The sequence below is a fragment of the Silurus meridionalis genome, chromosome 7 (genome assembly GCF_014805685.1).
Source record: "Silurus meridionalis isolate SWU-2019-XX chromosome 7, ASM1480568v1, whole genome shotgun sequence".
Classification (NCBI taxonomy): Eukaryota; Metazoa; Chordata; class Actinopteri; order Siluriformes; family Siluridae; genus Silurus; species Silurus meridionalis.
Window position 1 is genome coordinate 61,701 of NC_060890.1, and position 18,289 is coordinate 79,989.

The 18,289-nt window shown below is 43.4% G+C and overlaps 1 protein-coding gene across 3 annotated transcripts in view; it reads right to left on the minus strand.

Annotated features, from left to right (window-relative positions):
- The window catches only part of LOC124389018 (glutamate receptor ionotropic, delta-1-like), a 282,312-nt gene that overhangs the window by 24,590 nt on the left and 239,433 nt on the right, over nucleotides 1-18,289 (minus strand). For all 3 annotated transcript variants that reach the window (XM_046854216.1, XM_046854217.1, XM_046854218.1), the window contains exons 7-8: nucleotides 13,334-13,495; nucleotides 12,957-13,076 (exon numbers count right to left, since the gene is read on the minus strand). In XM_046854216.1, coding sequence (XP_046710172.1) covers nucleotides 12,957-13,076; nucleotides 13,334-13,495 — 282 coding nt within the window. The remainder of the gene's footprint in view (nucleotides 1-12,956; nucleotides 13,077-13,333; nucleotides 13,496-18,289) is intronic.

Here is an 18,289-nt window from a genome sequence, read left to right on the forward strand (position 1 = left end):
GAGGTCCTGCAGCAGAATAAATTTAAGAACAATCAGATGCCTTCCTGGTGGTACTGCATGATGGAAAAGTCATGGATTTCCTGCCTGGATTTCTCAGCATTAAGGACTCCGTTAATCCTGACCACATCTCCAACTCCACCTTCACCATGCTTCATGTTCCCTGCAGACACTCATTACTGTATCTCCAGACCTTCAGCCTCCTGCTACAGGCAATATTTAAAGCATTATTATTTTACTTTACATAATCCTGGTGGTGAAATATTTCTCTCCGAGTGATTCGCCTCAACCTCCATCGATCAACAAATGTAATCACAGGACCATCTTGATTAATGTCTTTGTCTGGAAATGTTTCTTTACTGGAACTAAAAGAATTGCAGTGGCTCTGTGCCAAAAAAAAAACATAACAGAATAAATCAAGCCACAGGTGGATCAAAGAGGAGTCTTCTGACTAACAGCTTCCTGGTCGGAACTCACTACAAGACCACATCACACATGCGATTGGCAGAACTATTTTATTAAACAGACTAAACCAGTGTTTAATATTTCCAATATTGAAATATCCACAATATGACTCGAATAGATGCAGTGATTCTAGAGCACTTCTGATGATCAGAGGAGGAGATTAATGCTTTGTTATTGTACTCAAGTAGATTCTCTGGTATCAGTGTTTTACTTTCACTCATTACATTTTTACACAAATATCTGTACTTTCTACTTCTTACATTTTTAAACTCGTTACTTCAGTTTTCATCTATTTGGTGACATCATCAATATTTATTCTTCCCACTGCGCCGTTTTCAGCACATCATCCTGCTTCCTGTCATTACGCTCATCTCCTGTCTCTCACTCCACAGATGTAGACTAGTTTCTGAAGCTCACAGTGAGCAGGCAGAAGGCAGTGAGAAGTCTGGGGTTAACGTGGATGAGACAGAGGGAGTCAGTGATGAGAACATGACTGAGAACAGAGACATTCCTGATCATCATCATCTTTTTCTCTGCTTGTGTTCTACATGGTGGATCTTCAGCCTGGACACATTCATTAGATCTTAGATGTGAGGTTCAGTTTCCAGCATGACACTAAACACTTCTTACTGAAGTACATGTCAGACTTTTAATAGAATCTTTTAAAACACCAGTATCTGCACTTCTACTGCGTGAAGGATGTGTGGACTTCTACCACCTCGTCTGATGACCCCCTAATTGGATTTGTGGGTGTGTTAGTGCAGTAAAGCTCTCAGATGTGCTGGAGAGAAACATTTCAAACAGATCTACTGATCTAAAATAGCATTTATGAATATCCAGAATTACATGCTGAATAAATTTAGGTTTGAGTTTTAATTCAATAACATTGAACCCAATAAAGAGAGCCACATAAAGAAATCAATAAACATTCTCCACAAGGCCGCGCTATTGGATGGCGTTCAACCTAAAGCATATTCCATTAAATGATCCGAAGTGGAAGATTAATCTGTGTGTGAGTTCATCTGCACACACACACACACATCATAATTAAGATTAAATCAATAAAATTCCTCAAATGCAGCACATGTATGACGATACTGATGAGAATGTTAAATGAAGATCTTCAGTCCATGCTCATTCCTCGGCGTCAGAACATTTCTCTTCCAGCTTCTCTGTAATATTTTGCTGTGCTGTGGTTTGGCAATAATAAAATGCAGTGGGTGCACTAGGGTTCCCCAGCCTAGCGCTTCCAAATACCATTTTTCCAGTACATAATATTCCGATAACCCTTTAGTGATTCCAGCAGCACCAGAGGTTCCGTGATTACACACATGAAGGCCCCTCCAGCAGCAGCAGCTCTGCTCTTCACTCAAGGTGCTTGCAGAAAACTTGCTTTGGCGAAACCCTCATAAAAACCCTCATTTCCGTGCTGAGCCAGAGCCCGAACAAACACTAAGTGAAAATAAAGACAAACTGCAGAGACGACATTTATAGAGTACAGTACGTCTCGACAAAAGCCCCCGGATGCAGGAGCTGAGAGCAGGAGGGATCGTCCTATTACAGATTTCCCAAAATGGAGACAAAACTTTGTGTGAAGCTAACATGCGCCAGGAGCACCATTTTCTCTTTTTATTGCTGCTTTCTTGCTTTATTAAAACAGGATTATAAAGAACATGGAGACACGATGCAAAATGGATTATCAGACTGGAACTCGTTCTGCCTAATTGTTATGTCTGTCTGATAAAATCTCAACTAGAATTGATTAAAAAAAGCACAATAAACTGCTGTTCTTATATAAAAAATAATGAGTGAGGAGCTGTGATGGCACATGGAGATCCATTTAGAGTTAGTGTTCATTCTGTGTTTAGGATTCAGGACTGTAGGTTATTATAAAACCCTTCTCTCCACCTGAACTATTTGTTATGGACCAAAGCCTTTACATTGGTATGTTCAGCTCATAGAGTTGAGTAGAGCCCGAACACCCTGCAGCACTTTTACACTTTCACCTGGCTGCTGTTTCACACAATGCTTTAATCCTGCTTCAGACTCAGTGCTGTTCCTTACAATCTCCACTTCTTATTCTGTATATAAATGTATACGTTCTACAGCCTGGAATTAATGTGCAGAAAAAAAAATCTCCTGAAACCTGGCAGATGATCCTCCAGTTCAGCACAGTGCTCCATCTCAGACAGTTTCCCTCCTTCTAGCAAAGTTAAAGCCAAGGTCAGCTGGTAAACTTGACGGGGTTAAATGTCACGCTGCTGCTCTGTCCATCACGTCCACTCGTCAGCATGGAGTGATGATCTCCACGAGCCTGAGGCTTAGAAAACTGGCCAACCAATTCATCAACAACTGTCCGATTTCCCCACTCTGTGTCAAACTTTTCACTACAGTGACAAATGAAATTCAGGACATGACGGGTGGTGGATCAGGATGAAGACTGAAGGACTCTTTAGCAATAAAAGATATATTTCTTTGTCTTAATAAAGTATAAGAACGTGCCTTATTGAGTTTCATCCTCAACATCATCTCATTTCTTATTTCTCATTTCTCATTACTTATAATTATAATTATTTCTTACTGTTGCTGTATTTCATCACTCCATAATATTACATACACATTTCCTCCTATACTACAGTATATTACAACCTTTACGACCATACAGCCTCTAAACACCAGATAACGACATTTACAAGTGTGTTTGTTTGAGTTTTATCTCGACTGTTTTTCGCTTGTTGCTGAGTTGGTTGATTTCAGGTGTCTTTGTTCTTTGCTCAATTCTTAAAAACCAACAAATGCCTTTGTTGTTAATGGTTTAAAGAGCAGCAATACCGAGACAGAAGCACCTACTGACCCAGATCTTACAATGTGTGGTGTTTCTCTGTATGGACCAACCAACAGGCGCCAAAATTCTTTAACCGTAGCCCTAGTGATAACTCCATCACGTATAACCATTACTTCCCTTTCAGTGACTGTTGCTTCAGTGGAATCAGGAGGCTTCTTACTGTGCTATTCCAAAATGGGCTTGTAGGCCCTATCACACAGGGGGATTTCGTAACCTCTCAACAATTTTCTCAACAACCAACTCAGTAATAGATGAAGGTAACACCATACTTCAGTTTGTTCCCTTAAGTCCTGGAGATGCCAAGCCCCCAGTTCAAGGTGGGATCTGCACCAGGCTTCTCAGCACCAGAAGATCCAAGCCAAACGCTGAGGATTTTTTTCTATATGAATATGTTCATATTTTATTTAAGTTTGTCCATAACCATAGTCCAATTATTTATTTTTCAGTTTGTTCATATGAAGTGCACAAAAACGTGTAAAAAAAAAAAAAGCGAACACAAAAAGAAAAGCATTTCACCACTGAAAAACAGAACAGTGTGAAAGTGCACTTAATTACCGTGTGAAGTGCAACGAAACTGCACAAAGAAAAATCCGCTATTTTTTGGTTTGTGAAGAAGGTAATGGATTCTGTCACATTAGGAAATGAGATTTGCAGCACTCTCAGCTTGTATCTTTTTCAGAAATGAGCAAAACTATGAGCTCACTCATCATCTCCAGTTAACCTGAGGGAAATGGTACAGCAGGGTTAATGCGTGGACAGAGAGGATGCTGTGAGCTTGACAGTTGCTCAATCTCTGAGTTTATGTTTGGTACCATTTTCTTATTATTTCCCATAAACATCAGCAAAACAAATCTTGTAAATGTTGTAGTATCTGCTAGAAGCTTAGCCATCTTACATTCCTCAATGAGTTTTTTACAGCAGAAAGTCTGATTGCGTGCACCGAGCGTGAAGGGAAAAAAGAGGATGCAATTCCCACCTTGTTACATCTCTGCTTATTTGATTTTCTAGAAGACCCACTTGTATTTCCTTAAATGGGATTCCAGAAAACCGTGGCTCTCTTTCGCCGAGCAAAATTGTCTCAGAGAAATCGAAGCTACGAGGAGTGGTAAATGCATAGATGAAAAAAAAAATCACTCCGCTGAGAATGAAAGAGAACAGGAACAAGAAAATAACACCTCAATCTCCATTACTCTTAATCTATGAGCTGCTCCATCTGCTGAGGAAAAACGCAGGAGCAAGAAGAAGAGAAATTGGAGATTGAGATAAGACGAGGGAGGATACGACACGGAGACTGACGTCTGATCGGCTCACAATAGCAGGCTGCGAGTTTCCTGCTTTCCTTCAGCCTCGGCTTGGAGATGTAGAGAATGTGTCTTTGCCATATGTCGAATAAACAAAAGCGCTCCTCATTTGTCTCCATAGTAAGTGGAGATGGAGTCGGCTGGATGAAGGTCTTGTTGGGAGGTGCTGGATTTGGTGACTGAGGCTGGGACTCTAATAAAGAACAACAACAGCACTGAGTGCACTTGACGTGCCATTAGCTGTCTTTGCCTTTCATTACAGCTAATAAATGTGCCGAGTGTGTGAGGGGAGACCATTGCCCTGTGGGAGAGAGTGTGTGCGTGTGTGTGTGTGTGTGTGTGTGTGTGTGTGTGTGTGTGTGTGTCTGCAAGCTAAATGGCCATGGTCTCAGAAACCTAATGGCCATAATGTGATATGCTGGGTTCATAATTCAAGTCGGGATGCAGGGTGATTAAATCTTCATTAGCAGTGGACTGTTTCGGTTCTCTCTCCTGTAATTTACATTACTCTTGATTTCTGTATGAGTGATGGGAGGCAGAGGATTGCTGAAAACAAAAACAAAGCATGAAAAAACAACAAAGAAAATATATATAAATATCCAGAATTATGGAAAGATTAAGATTTATAACATGTGCTTCCTGATGTTCTTCCCTCATGTCAACACTGGTATTCTGAATAAAAACCCAATCCACCCACTCCATGCTACATGCCCCATATAAAAACATGATGATGTATGGAGTATCTCTTTCCTACATATCACATGATCTTACATCTGAGCTTACATTTCTGACTACGTATAGATTTAAATGTGCACTTAATATTTGAGGATTTTCATTTCCACAGACTCCAAATCCAAAAACATGCCAGTATGTGGAACCGCTAAGCCAAAGTGCCCCAGTGTTCCTGCCCCACACCCAGTGTTCACTCCAGATCCACCACCGTACTGACCAGGATAATGCACCAGAGACTTCTCATGTCACACCTCAGATGACTCTTAGATTTGTTTTTCCTTTCACCTTTTCTGATGGAGCTGCAGTTTGTAACATGCTGTGTAGTTCTTACACCAGCCACAGATTTCAGAACCTTGTAAGGGATCTCCAAATGTTCCCAAACCAATTGTAAAATATCTCTACAGTGAGTATATACAGCTCTATCAGGAGACTTGGGCTTGTCCAAACCATCTCCAGGTTCCAGTGGAAGAATCACAGATTTACCTTTAAATATATTTAACACAATAACATCAGCATTCTCACGTCCTCTGATTGGACGGTTGGAGAGCGTCACTAGTCAAAGCTCACAGACTGCATCTGCAGCACAATCTCATAAATATTCATGTGGATTTAATGCTGTTTTTTATTCCACGACGACTGCCAGAGGAGAAGAAACTGATTTGGTTGCAGAAACACTTACAAGCACATTTACAAGACGCACTTTTTAAAGAAAAGCTGGACGTCGTGAGAAAAACGTCACCAAAACAGTTCAAAACAGTTGCAGAGGTTTTTCATGAACCGTTTACACTTTTGTGTTTTCTTCCTGTAGAATTTGTAGAAATGTGTGTGTGTGTGTGTGTGTGTGTGTGTGTGTGTGTTTCTGCTGGAGATGATGTATGTGGAGGTGCAGTTGTGACTCCAGTGAAAGGAGACGTGTTGAATTGTGATCATTGTGTGTGTTGGTTTAGTGATGAAGTTCAATGTAAGTGTATGAGATTCTGTGTGTGATGCGGCTCTGATCTACTGCACTTCTCTATTATACTGATGCTTTCTGTAGACGTGACATCATAATAATGGGATTAAGAATTGAACTGGTTCAGGAACAACATCAAGGACTATGGGTGAAATACATGAGCTGGAACTGGCAGATTTAGAGAATTATTACCTCTGATTATTGTAGTATACTACAGAGAGGAATCTCAGCAAGCTTTTGGAGGAACCTTATTTCTATCAACTACACTTGCAACCTTATAACCCAGCCATTATGGATGCACAAGCCAGTGCACTCTTAGTGCCGGTCCCAAGCCCGGGTAAATGGGGAGGGTTGCGTTAGGAAGGGCATCCAGCGTAAAACATGTGCCAAATCAAATATGCGGATCACAAAGGAGAATTTCATACCAGATCGGTCGAGGCCCGGGTTAACAACGACCGCCACAGGTATCGTTAGCCGACAGGGTACCGGTGGAAATTGGGCTACTGCTGGCCGAAGGAGGAGAAGGAGAGGAGGAAGACGTCTACAGAGACGGCAGGAAAAGGAGCAGTGCAGGAGAGTGGAGGTTCGGGTTGGTACTTTAAATGTTGGTACTATGACGGGTAAAGGGAGAGATAGCTGATATGATGGAGAGGAGAAAGGTAGATATGCTGTGTGTTCAGGAGACCAAGTGGAAAGGGAGTAAGGCCAGGAACATTGGAGGTGGATTTAAACTGTATTATCATGGTGTGGATGGAAGAGAAATGGTGTAGGGGTGATTCTGAAGGAAGAGTACAGTAAGAGTGTAGTGGAGGTGAAGAGAGTTTCTGATAGGGTGATGATCGTGAAGGTGGAAGTTGAAGGGATGATGATAAATGTCATCAGTGCCTATGCTCCACAAGTTGGCTGTGAGATGGAGGAAAAGGAAAGATTCTGGAGTGAATTAGATGAAGTGGTAGATGGTGTACCTAGGAAAGAACGATTGGTGATTGGGGCAGACTTTAATGGGCATGTAGGTGAAGGAACAGAGGTGATGAGGAGGTGATGGGTAGGTATGGTTTTAAGGAGAGGAATGTGGAAGGGCAGATGGTGGTAGATTTTGCTAAAAGGATGGAAATGGCAGTGGTGAACACTTATTTTAAGAAGAAGGAGGATCATAGGGTGACGATAAGAGTGGAGGAAGGTGCACACAGGTGGACTATGTGCTATGCAGGAGATGCAACCTGAAGGAGATTGAGACTGTAAGGTGTTGGCGGGGACAGTGTAGCTAGACAGCATCGGATGGTGGTCTGTAGGATGGTTTTGGAGGCGAAGAAGAAGAGGAATGTAAGGATTGAAAGAAGAATAAGATGGTGGAAACTGAAGGAGGAAGAGTGTAGTGTGAGGTTCAGGGAAGAGGTCAGACAGGGGCTTGGTGGTGGTGAAGAGGTGCTGGATGATTGGGCAACTACTGCAGGAGTGATGAGGGAGGCAGCTAGAAAAGTACTTGGTGTGACATCTGGAAATAGAAAGCAAGACAAGGAGACGTGGTGGTGGAATGAGGAAGTGCAGGAGAGCATTAGGGGAAAGAGGTTGGCAAAACAGAAGTGGGATCGACAGAGTGATGAGAAAAGTAGGCAGGAGTACAAGGAGATGCGGCAGCAGGTTAAAAGGGATGTGGCGAAAGCCAAGGAAAAGGCATATGAGGAGCTGTATAAGAGGTTGGACACTAAGGAAGGAGAAAAGGAGTTATACCGATTGGCCAGGCAGAGGGACCGAGCTGGGAAGGATGTACTGCAAGTTAGAGCAATAAAGGATGGAGAGGAAATGTGTTGACTAGTGAGGAGAGTGTGTTGAGAAGGTGGAGGGAGTATTTTGAGCAGCTGATGAATGAGGAAAATCACAGAGAGAGAAGGTTGGAGGATGTGGAGTTGGTGAAGCAGGATGTAGATAGGATTAGTAAGGAGGAAGTGAGAGCAGCGATTAAGAGGATGAAGAATGGAAAGTCGGTTGGACCAGATGACATACCGGTAGGCGTGGAGATGTTTAGGAGAGATGGCAGTGGAGTTTTTAACCAGATTGTTTAACAGGATTCTGGAAGGGGAGAGGATGCCTGAGGAATGGAGAAGGAGTGTGCTGGTACCGATCTTTAAGCATAAGGAGATGTGCAGACCTGCAGTAACTACAGGGGAATTAAGTTGATCAGTCACACCATGAAGTTATGGGAAAGAGTAGTGGAAGCCAGGCTGAGAGAAGAGGTGACCATCTGTGAGCAACAGTATGGTTTCATGCCGAGGAAGAGCACCACAGATGCCTTATTTGCTTTGAGGATGTTGATGGAGAAGTATAGAGAAGGACAGAAGGAATTGCATTGTGTATTTGTGGATTTAGAGAAAGCGTCGACAGAGTGCCAAGAGAGGAGTTGTGGTATTGTATGAGGAAGTCAGGTGTGTCAGAGAAGTATGTAAGGGTGGTGCAGGACATGTATGAGGACAGTGTGACGGCAGTGAAGTGTGCAGTAGGTACGACAGACTGGTTCAGAGTGAAGGTTGGACTGCATCAAGGATCGGCCCTGAGCCCTTTCCTGTTTGCAGTGGTGATGGACAGGTTGACGGACGAGGTCAGACAGGAGTCTCCTGGACTATGATGTTTGCAGATGATATTGTGATTTGTGGTGAGAGTAGAGAGCAGGTTGAGAAGAGCCTGGAGAGGTGGAGATATGCGCTGGAGAGAAGGGGAATGAAAGTCAGTAGGAGTAAGACAGAGTACATGTGTGTGAATGAGAGGGAGGGCAGTGGAGTGATGCGGTTGCAGGGAGAAGAGGTGGAGAAGGTGGAGGAGTTCAGGTACCTGGGGTCAACAGTGCAAAGTAATGGAGAGTGTGTTAGAGAAGTAAAGAAAAGAGTGCAGGCAGGGTGGAGTGGGTGGAGAAGAGTGACAGGAGTGATTTGTGATAGTAGGGTATCTGCAAGAATGAAAGGGAAAGTTTATAGGACTGTGGTGAGACCTGCGATGTTGTATGGATTAGAGACAGTGGCATTGAGTAAAAGGCAGGAGGCAGAGCTGGAGGTAGCAGAGCTGAAGATGTTAAGGTTTTCGTTGGGAGTGACGAGGATGGACAAGATTAGAAATGAGTTTATTAGAGGGACAGCGCATGTAGGATGTTTTGGTGACAAGGTGAGGGAGGCGAGATTGAGATGGTTTGGACATGTGCAGAGAAGGGACATGAATTATATTGGTAGAAGAATGCTGAAGATGGAGCCACCAGGTAGGAGGAAAAGAGGAAGGCCAAGGAGGAGGTTTATGGATGTGGTGAGGGAAGACATGCAGGTAGTTGGTGTGAAAGAGGCAGATGTAGAGGACAGGGTGGTATGGAGACGGATGATCCGCTGTGGCGACCCCTAATGGGAGCAGCCGAAAGAAGAAGAAGAAGAAGACACTTGCAACCTTATAGAACATGGTATAGGAAGGCATCTTCTACCTTGGTGGATCAGGGTTAAACGCCATAGTGTCTTCAGGTGGGCACCTGATGATGTTCCATGGTCTGAACTGCACCACATGGACATGTAAACCAGTCCAGCTTACACACAAAGAGCATTTTTGGTGTATGTGTAGTTACATGCAAATAAAAAATCTCAGACAGTAAAATTGCAGACTGAATAAGAAATAAACAGAAGGCTAAAGTCTGCAGCTTGTCTGAGAATTTCATGACTATCACTGTAATTTATTCAGCGATAATAAAATGAGCTGTGCAGAGCAGAAGTGAGGCTCCAGTCTGGCGTGTAATGAGTGAGATGAAACAGAACCATGCGTTTATTTCGGAGTGTTTCCATGCGTGTTCTGCTGCGAGTGTTTACACACGTGTTCTGCTGCGAGTGTTTACACACGTGTTCTGCTGCGAGTGTTTCCACGCGTGTTCTGCTGCGAGTGTTTACACGCTTGTTCTGCTCGAGTGTTTCCACGCGTGTTCTGCTGCGAGTGTTTCCACGCGTGCTCTGCTGCGAGTGTTTCCACGCGTGCTCTGCTCGAGTGTTTCCACGCGTGCTCTGCTGCGAGTGTTTCCACGCGTGCTCTGCTCGAGTGTTTCCACGCGTGTTCTGCTCGAGTGTTTCCACGCGTGCTCTGCTCGAGTCTTTCCACGCGTGTTCTGCTCGAGTGTTTCCACGCGTGTTCTGCTGTGAGTGTTTCAGCGTGCTCTGCTTTGAGTGTTTCAGCGTGCTCTGCTTTGAGTGTTTCAGCGCGTGTTCTGCTTGAGTGTTTCCGCGTGTTCTGCTCGAGTGTTTCCGCGTGCTCTGCTTGATGTTTCCACGCGTGTTCTGCTTCGAGTGTTTCCACGCGTGCTCTGCTGCGAGTCTTTCCACGCGTGTTCTGCTCGAGTGTTTCCGCGCGTGCTCTGCTTCGAGTGTTTCCGCGCGTGTTCTGCTCGAGTGTTTCCACGCGTGCTCTGCTTCGAGTGTTTCCACGCGTGTTCTGCTTCGAGTGTTTCCACGCGTGCTCTGCTGCGAGTCTTTCCACGCGTGTTCTGCTCGAGTGTTTCCACGCGTGTTCTGCTTCGAGTGTTTCCACGCGTGCTCTGCTGCGAGTCTTTCCACGCGTGTTCTGCTCGAGTGTTTCCGCGCGTGCTCTGCTTTGAGTGTTTCCGCGCGTGCTCTGCTTTGAGTGTTTCCGCGCGTGCTCTGCTTTGAGTGTTTCCGCGCGTGTTCTGCTCGAGTGTTTCCACGCGTGCTCTGCTCGAGTCTTTCCACGCGTGTTCTGCTCGAGTGTTTCCACGCGTGCTCTGCTCGAGTGTTTCCACGCGTGTTCTGCTCGAGTGTTTCCACGCGTGCTCTGCTTTGAGTGTTTCCACGCGTGTTCTGCACGAGTGTTTCCACGCATGCTCTGCTTCGATTGTTTTCACGCGTGTTCTGCTCGAGTCTTTCCACGCGTGTTCTGCTCGAGTGTTTCCACGCGTGTTCTGCTCGAGTGTTTCCACGCGTGTTCTGCTCGAGTGTTTCCACGCGTGCTCTGCTCGAGTGTTTCCACGCATGTTCTGCTGCGAGTGTTTCAGTTCAAATCAAACTGAGACTCTTGGAAACAAAATCAGTGAATCTGAATATTGGTAGTGAGAAAATGTGTGCTGAAAAACTTGTACGAAACACACATGAGAAAGCGAGTGTGTGTGTGTGTGTGTGTGTGTGTGTGTGTGTGTGTGTGTGTGTGTGTGTGTTGTTTTCATGATGTACGTGTGAATGAATAATCTTTTCACAGTCTCTATTTAAATGTTTTCTGCATTGAAGGTGTGGAAAATACGACTGACATGAGACTTCACTTACTCATCCTCCTTTTCAGAAACTTAACCTCCATAACCTTGTTAAAGATCTGCTGCTGCTTCTATCATTTCATCATCTAATATAATCTAATGCTCTCATTTTCACTTCCAATAAAACACTTGATTCTTTGATACATGATTTTTGGTTGAACTAGCCGTGTTCCAAACGATCTCTAATCAGATACGCTAAATAGCGTAGCTTCCAGACTAACACTATCATAATACATTACTGCCACTCAAACCTGTAATCTTCACCATGGTGTAGGTTCTCTCTGTGCAGAACATACAACATCATCAGGGACTGCTCCTGTCCCAGTCACAAACTGTTTAACCTCCTTCCATCCAAGAGGAGATACAGAAGATACACTCTTGTAATTACCCTGCAGGTCTCCAGCACTTGGTACGTTCTCTATCATACGCTACTCTACTCTGTATGATTAAAGCTACACATCATTTATAACATATTCTAGTTTATCTCATATATCTGTATTCCATCAAAACTCTCAAAATATCAGAAATCTTAAGATAAACCATGCAGGTGTGAGGTGTATGGTGGTCTTATGAGTGTTGTCAAGGGTCCATGTAGTGTAACTTTCACATCATCAGGACGTTCTGTTCTTCTCTCATAATAAATGCGCTAAATGCATTGCTATGAAGCAGATATTAAATATACTTTATTGTTTTTTATTCACTTTCTGATAATGACTGATAGTTTGCAATGTCTTCACTCACACACACATACACACACACACCCTGACATGCTTGGAAGGAGCATTATTGTTATTTTTATCTCAGTGTGGTAAGCGTAGTCGTGTCAGGATGGAAAACGAGTAAATGATTTTCTTGAACCGCAATAAAACCTGATGAAAGAGGCGCAGCTACACAAACGCTTCGTCTGCCGTGTTTCTGTCACTTCCTGTTTTACTCTCAGATTTTATTAGCAGTAGACAATAAACTCCCACGTTTTACACACAATTTAATAACTTAATATCAAAAAGGATCTTCACCTGTCAGAGATCTACATCAAACCTGTTCACTTCTAAATATGTAAATAGGAATAAATAGTAACAGCTGTATTTTACATGATTATATATTATATTGTACTGAAATGTTTCAATACGGGGGTTTCTGTTAGGTACACGTGTACATGCAGTCCTTTTAAAGTCCGGAACAGAGTTTTCTGTGTGTTTAGTCTTTAAGTGCACAACAATGGCAGGGGTATAAAAAGAAACTAGAGTTAGCGCAGTGTCACTGAACTGGACACTGGAAATACCATTTGTTTCACACATGCAGCTTCACTTCAGTCCATCATGAAGAATGAAACCGCTCAGTAAATAAACATTGGGAGATCTCATTTTTAACACATGATATAAATCCTACCCGTTTGATGTCCTTTCCAAAGGTCTCACTAAAGCTGGTGCCTAAAATCTCGAACTGAACATGTGAGTTGGATCCGTTGTCCATGAAGTCCATGATTCCAGTGAGGCCGGTGATGCGACCCTGACAAGAGAGGAACATCTGCTAGATTAGCAAGACATTGCTATTCCTTTGAAATTTCTTTATAAGCCCAATGAGATCATATGAGAAGCTCACACAACTCATATAAACTCGTGTCTAAAACACTGCATTGTTTACTCTACAACTCTGGGGATTTGTCACTTTAAGACTCTTGGGCTTGACCTGAAGTCTTTCAGATAACAAGTGGAGATTGAGGACTTCCTGTTAACAGCTTCACCTCTCAGTGAAACATGGTGTACCTTCTGGATAGTCTCCAGCATGGACCAGCCTCCATTCCAGGGCTTAGTGGACTTCCGTATGCAGTTCAGGCTGGCCATGCTGTGCCACTTCCTGTCCTCTAACTTCCTGTAGAATGCATTGGCGAGCATCAACACGCTATCATACAGGTACAGGTTGGACACCTGAGAGACAGAAAAAGAGAAAGAGAAGAGGATTTATTCAGTTCCCTCCCATCAGATAGCTCTAAGAACTTAAGGAGATGATTCCACTTAAAATCAGGTTATGGAGTTGCTGCTTCTGCTGCATCACAGGGTGGAGAAACATCACACATTCTAAGAAAAGTGGGATTTACTTATTCATGTAGAGGTGCAAGATGTATAATCCTCTTTATAAAGCAATTGTGAAAATATCAGTGTGTATAAACTGTGTGTGTGTGTGTGTGTGTGTGTGTGTGTGTATGTGTGTGAAATCCCATGAGATCCACAGTTTCAGAAAAAACTCAAACAGGCACCAACATCCAGGAAGCAAGAAACACTATTGTTTGGCCGAGTTCCTAAAGCTGTGATCCCTCTGTCAGACTCGGAGGCTCTGAGTGAAGCCCTGACTGTGTGTCTGATGTCACATCTGCATTACATGAGTGACACAGAGCTCTGACACAACACATTACAGATCCGAAGCACAGATACGTGTCATCAAGTGCTATAAACTCCAGGAAGAGGCTGAGATGCTGTGTGACATGCAGACCTCAGACCATCAAGGCTGATCAGGACAGAATGGTGTCTTACATCCGCATTACACCGCTGCATCATCGCCACTGACAGCAACTCATTTCTGCTTCGATACAACCTTCACCTCCACATCAAGCTCCTGAGACACACAGATTTTCACAGATTTCTGATGTTTACAAAGTCAAATACCTCGCTGTGGTGTGAAGAACACTGCTGAAGCTGATTCTTTTCCTGTGACTGCATGTGTTGAAGATTTTTTCATCTTTTTAACTGAAATCATTTAGCCAAGAATTGTATGTATGGAGTGTATGAAGCGTGTACAAAGTGTGTATGTGGTGTATGGAGTGGATATGTAGTGTATGGAGTCTGTACAGAGTGTGTATGTGGTGTATGGAGTGTGTATGTGGTGTATGGAGTGTGTATGTGGTGTATGGAGTGTGTACAGAGTGTTTATGTGGTGTATGGAGTGTGTATGTAGTGTGTATGGAGTCTGTACAGAGTGTGTATGTGGTGTATGGAGTGTGTATGTGGTGTATGGAGTGTGTATGTGGTGTATGGAGTGTATGGAGTCTGTACAGAGTGTGTATGTGGTGTATGGAGTGTATGTGGTGTATGGAGTGTGTACGAGTGTGTATGTGGTGTAGGGAGTGTGTACAGAGTGTGTATGTGGTGTATGGAGTGTGTAGAGTGTGTATGTAGTGTATGGAGTCTGTACAGAGTGTGTATGTGGTGTATGGAGTGTGTATGTGGTGTATGGAGTGTGTACAGAGTGTGTATGTGGTGTATGGAGTGTGTACAGAGTGTGTATGTGGTGTATGGAGTGTGTAGAGAGTGTATATGTAGTGTATGGAGTCTGTACAGAGTGTGTTTGTGGTGTATGGAGTGTGTAGAGTGTGTATGTAGTGTATGGAGTGTGTATGGAGTGTATGGAGTGTGTACAGAGTGTGTATGTGGTGTATGGAGTGTGTATGTGGTGTATGGAGTGTGTACAGAGAGTGTATGTGGTGTATGGAGTGTGTATGTAGTGTGTATGGAGTCTGTTCAGAGTGTGTTTGTGGTGTATGGAGTGTGTGTATGTGTATGGAGTGTGTATGTGGTGTATAGAGTCTGTACAGAGTGTGTATGTAGTGTATGGAGTCTGTACAGAGTGTGTATGTGGTGTATGGAGTGTGTTTGTGTTGTATGTAGTGTGTATGTGGTGTATGGAGTCTGTACTGAGTGTGTATGTGGTGTATGGAGTGTGTATGTGGTATATGGAGTGTGTATATGGTGTATGGAGTGTGTATGGAGGGTATGGAGTGTGTATAGAGTGTGTATGTGGTGTATGGAGTCTGTACAGAGTGTGTATGTGGTGTATGGAGTGTGTATGTAGTGTATGGAGTGTGTATATGGTGTATGGAGTGTATGGAGGGTATGGAGTGTGTATAGAGTGTGTATGTGGTGTATGTGTGTATAGTGTGTATGTGGTGTATGGAGTGTATACAGAGTATGTATGTGGTGTATGGAGTCTGTACAGAGTGTGTATGTGGTGTATGGAGTGTGTATGTGCTGTATGTAGTGTGTATGTGGTGTATGGAGTCTGTACAGAGTGTGTATGTGGTGTATGGAGTGTGTACAGAGTGTGTAAGTGGTGTATGGAGTGTGTAGAGAGTGTGTAAGTGGTGTATGGAGTGTGTACAGAGTGTGTATGTGGTGTATGGAGTCTGTACAGAGTGTGTATGTGGTGTATGGAGTCTGTACAGAGTGTGTATGTGGTGTATGGAGTCTGTACAGAATGTGTATGGGGTGTATGGAGTGTGTATGTAGTGTATGGAGTCTCTACAGAGTGTGTATGTGGTATATGGAGTGTGGATGTAGTGTATGCAGTGTGTATGTGGTGTATGGAGTGTGTACAGAGTGTGTATGGAGGAATGGAGTGTGTATAGAGTGTGTATGGAGTGTATGGAGTGTGTACAGAGTGTGTATTTGGTGTATGGAGTCTGTACAGAGTGTATATGTGGTGTATGGAGTCTGTACAGAGTGTGAATGTGGTGTTTGGAGTGTTTATGTAGTGTATGGAGTGTGTACAGAGTGTGTATGTGGTGTATGGAGTGTGTACAGAGTGTGTGTATGTGTATGGAGTGTGTATGTGGTGTATTGAGTGTGTACATAATGTGTATGTGGTGTATGGAGTGTGTACAGAGTGTGTATGTAGTGTATGGAGTCAGTACAGAGTGTGTATGTGGTGTATGGAGTGTGTATGTAGTGTATGGAGTGTGTATGTGGTGTATGGAGTGTGTATGGAGGGTATGGAGTGTGTATAGAGTGTGTATGTGGTGTATGGAGTGTGTATAGTGTGTATGGAGTGTATGGAGTGTGTATAGAGTGTGTATGGAGTGTGTATGTAGTGTATGGAGTGTGTATGTGGTGTATGGAGTGTGTATATAGTGTGTATGAGTGTATGGAGTGTTTGTAGTGTGTATGTGGTGTATGGAGTGTGTATGTGGTGTATGGAGTGTGCATGTAGTGTATGGAGTGTACAGGTGTGTATGTGGTGTATGGAGTGTGTACAGAGTGTGTATGGTGTATGGAGTGTGTACAGAGTGTGTATGTGGTGTATGGAGTGTATGTGGTGTATGGAGTGTGTACAGAGTATGTATGTGGTGTATGGAGTGTGTACATAGTGTGTATGTAGTGTATGGAGTTTGTACAGAGTGTGTATGTGGTATATGGAGTGTGTATGTGGTGTATTGAGTGTGTACAGAGCGTGTATGTGGTGTATGGAGTGTGTACAGAGTGTGTGTATGTGGTGTATGGAGTTAGTACAGAGTGTGTATGTGGTGTATGGAGTGTGTGTATGTGGTGTATGGAGTCTGTACAGAGTGTGTATGTAGTGTATGGAGTCTCTACAGAGTTTGTATGTGGTGTATGGAGTGTGTATGGTGTATGGAGTGTGTATGTGGTGTATGGAGTGTGTACAGAGTGTGTATGGAGGGTATGGAGTGTGTATGGTGTATGTATGTGGTGTATAAAGTGTGTATAGAGTGTGTATGGAGTGTATGGAGTGTGTAGAGAGTGTGTATGGAGTGTATGGAGTGTGTATGTAGTGTATGGAGTGTATGTGGTGTATGGAGTGTGTGTATAGTGTGTATGGAGTGTATGGAGTGTTTGTATTGTGTATGTGGTGTATGGAGTGTGTACAGAGTGTGTATGTGGTGTATGGAGTGTGTACAGAGTGTATGGAGTGTGTACAGAGTGTGTATGTGGTGTATGGAGTGTGTACAGAGTGTGTATGTGGTGTATGGAGTGTGTACAGAGTGTGTATGTAGTGTATGGAGTTTGTACAGAGTGTGTATGTGGTATATGGAGTGTGTATGTAGTGTATGGAGTGTGTACAGAGTGTGTATGTGGTGTATGGAGTGTGTACAGAGTGTGTATGTGGTGCATGGAGTGTGTACAGAGTGTGTATGTAGTGTATGGAGTTTGTACAGAGTGTGTATGTGGTATATGGAGTGTGTATGTGGTGTATTGAGTGTGTACAGAGTGTGTATGTGGTGTATGGAGTGTGTACAGAGTGTGTATGTAGTGTATGGAGTGTATGGAGTCAGTACAGAGTGTGTGTGTATGTATGGTGTATGGAGTGTGTATGTGGTGTATGGAGTCTGTACAGAGTGTGTATGTAGTGTATGGAGTGTGTGTATAGTGTATGGAGTGTATCAATTGTGTATAGAGTGTGTGTGTGGTGTATGGAGTGTGTATAGAGTGTGTATGGACTGTGTATGTAGTGTATGTGTGTATGTATGGTGTATGGAGTGTGTATAGAGTGTGTATGGAGTGTATGGAGTGTGTATGTAGTGTGTGTATGTGGTGTATGGAGTCTGTACAGAGTGTGTATGTGGTGTATGGAGTTTGTACAGAGTGTGTATGTGGTGTATGGAGTCTGTACAGAGTGTGTATGTGGTGTATGGAGTGTGTATGGAGGGTATGGAGTGTGTACAGAGTGTGTATGTGGTGTATGGAGTGTGTACAGAGTGTGTATGTAGTGTATGGAGTCTGTTCAGAGTGTGTTTGTGGTGTATGGAGTGTGTATGTGGTGTATTGAGTGTGTACAGAGTGTGTATGTGGTGTATGGAGTGTGTATGTGGTGTATGGAGTTTGTACAGAGTGTATGTGGTGTATGGTGTATGGAGTCTGTACAGAGTGTGTATGTGGTGTATGGAGTGTGTACAGAGTGTGTATGGAGTGTATGGAGTGTGTACAGAGTGTGTA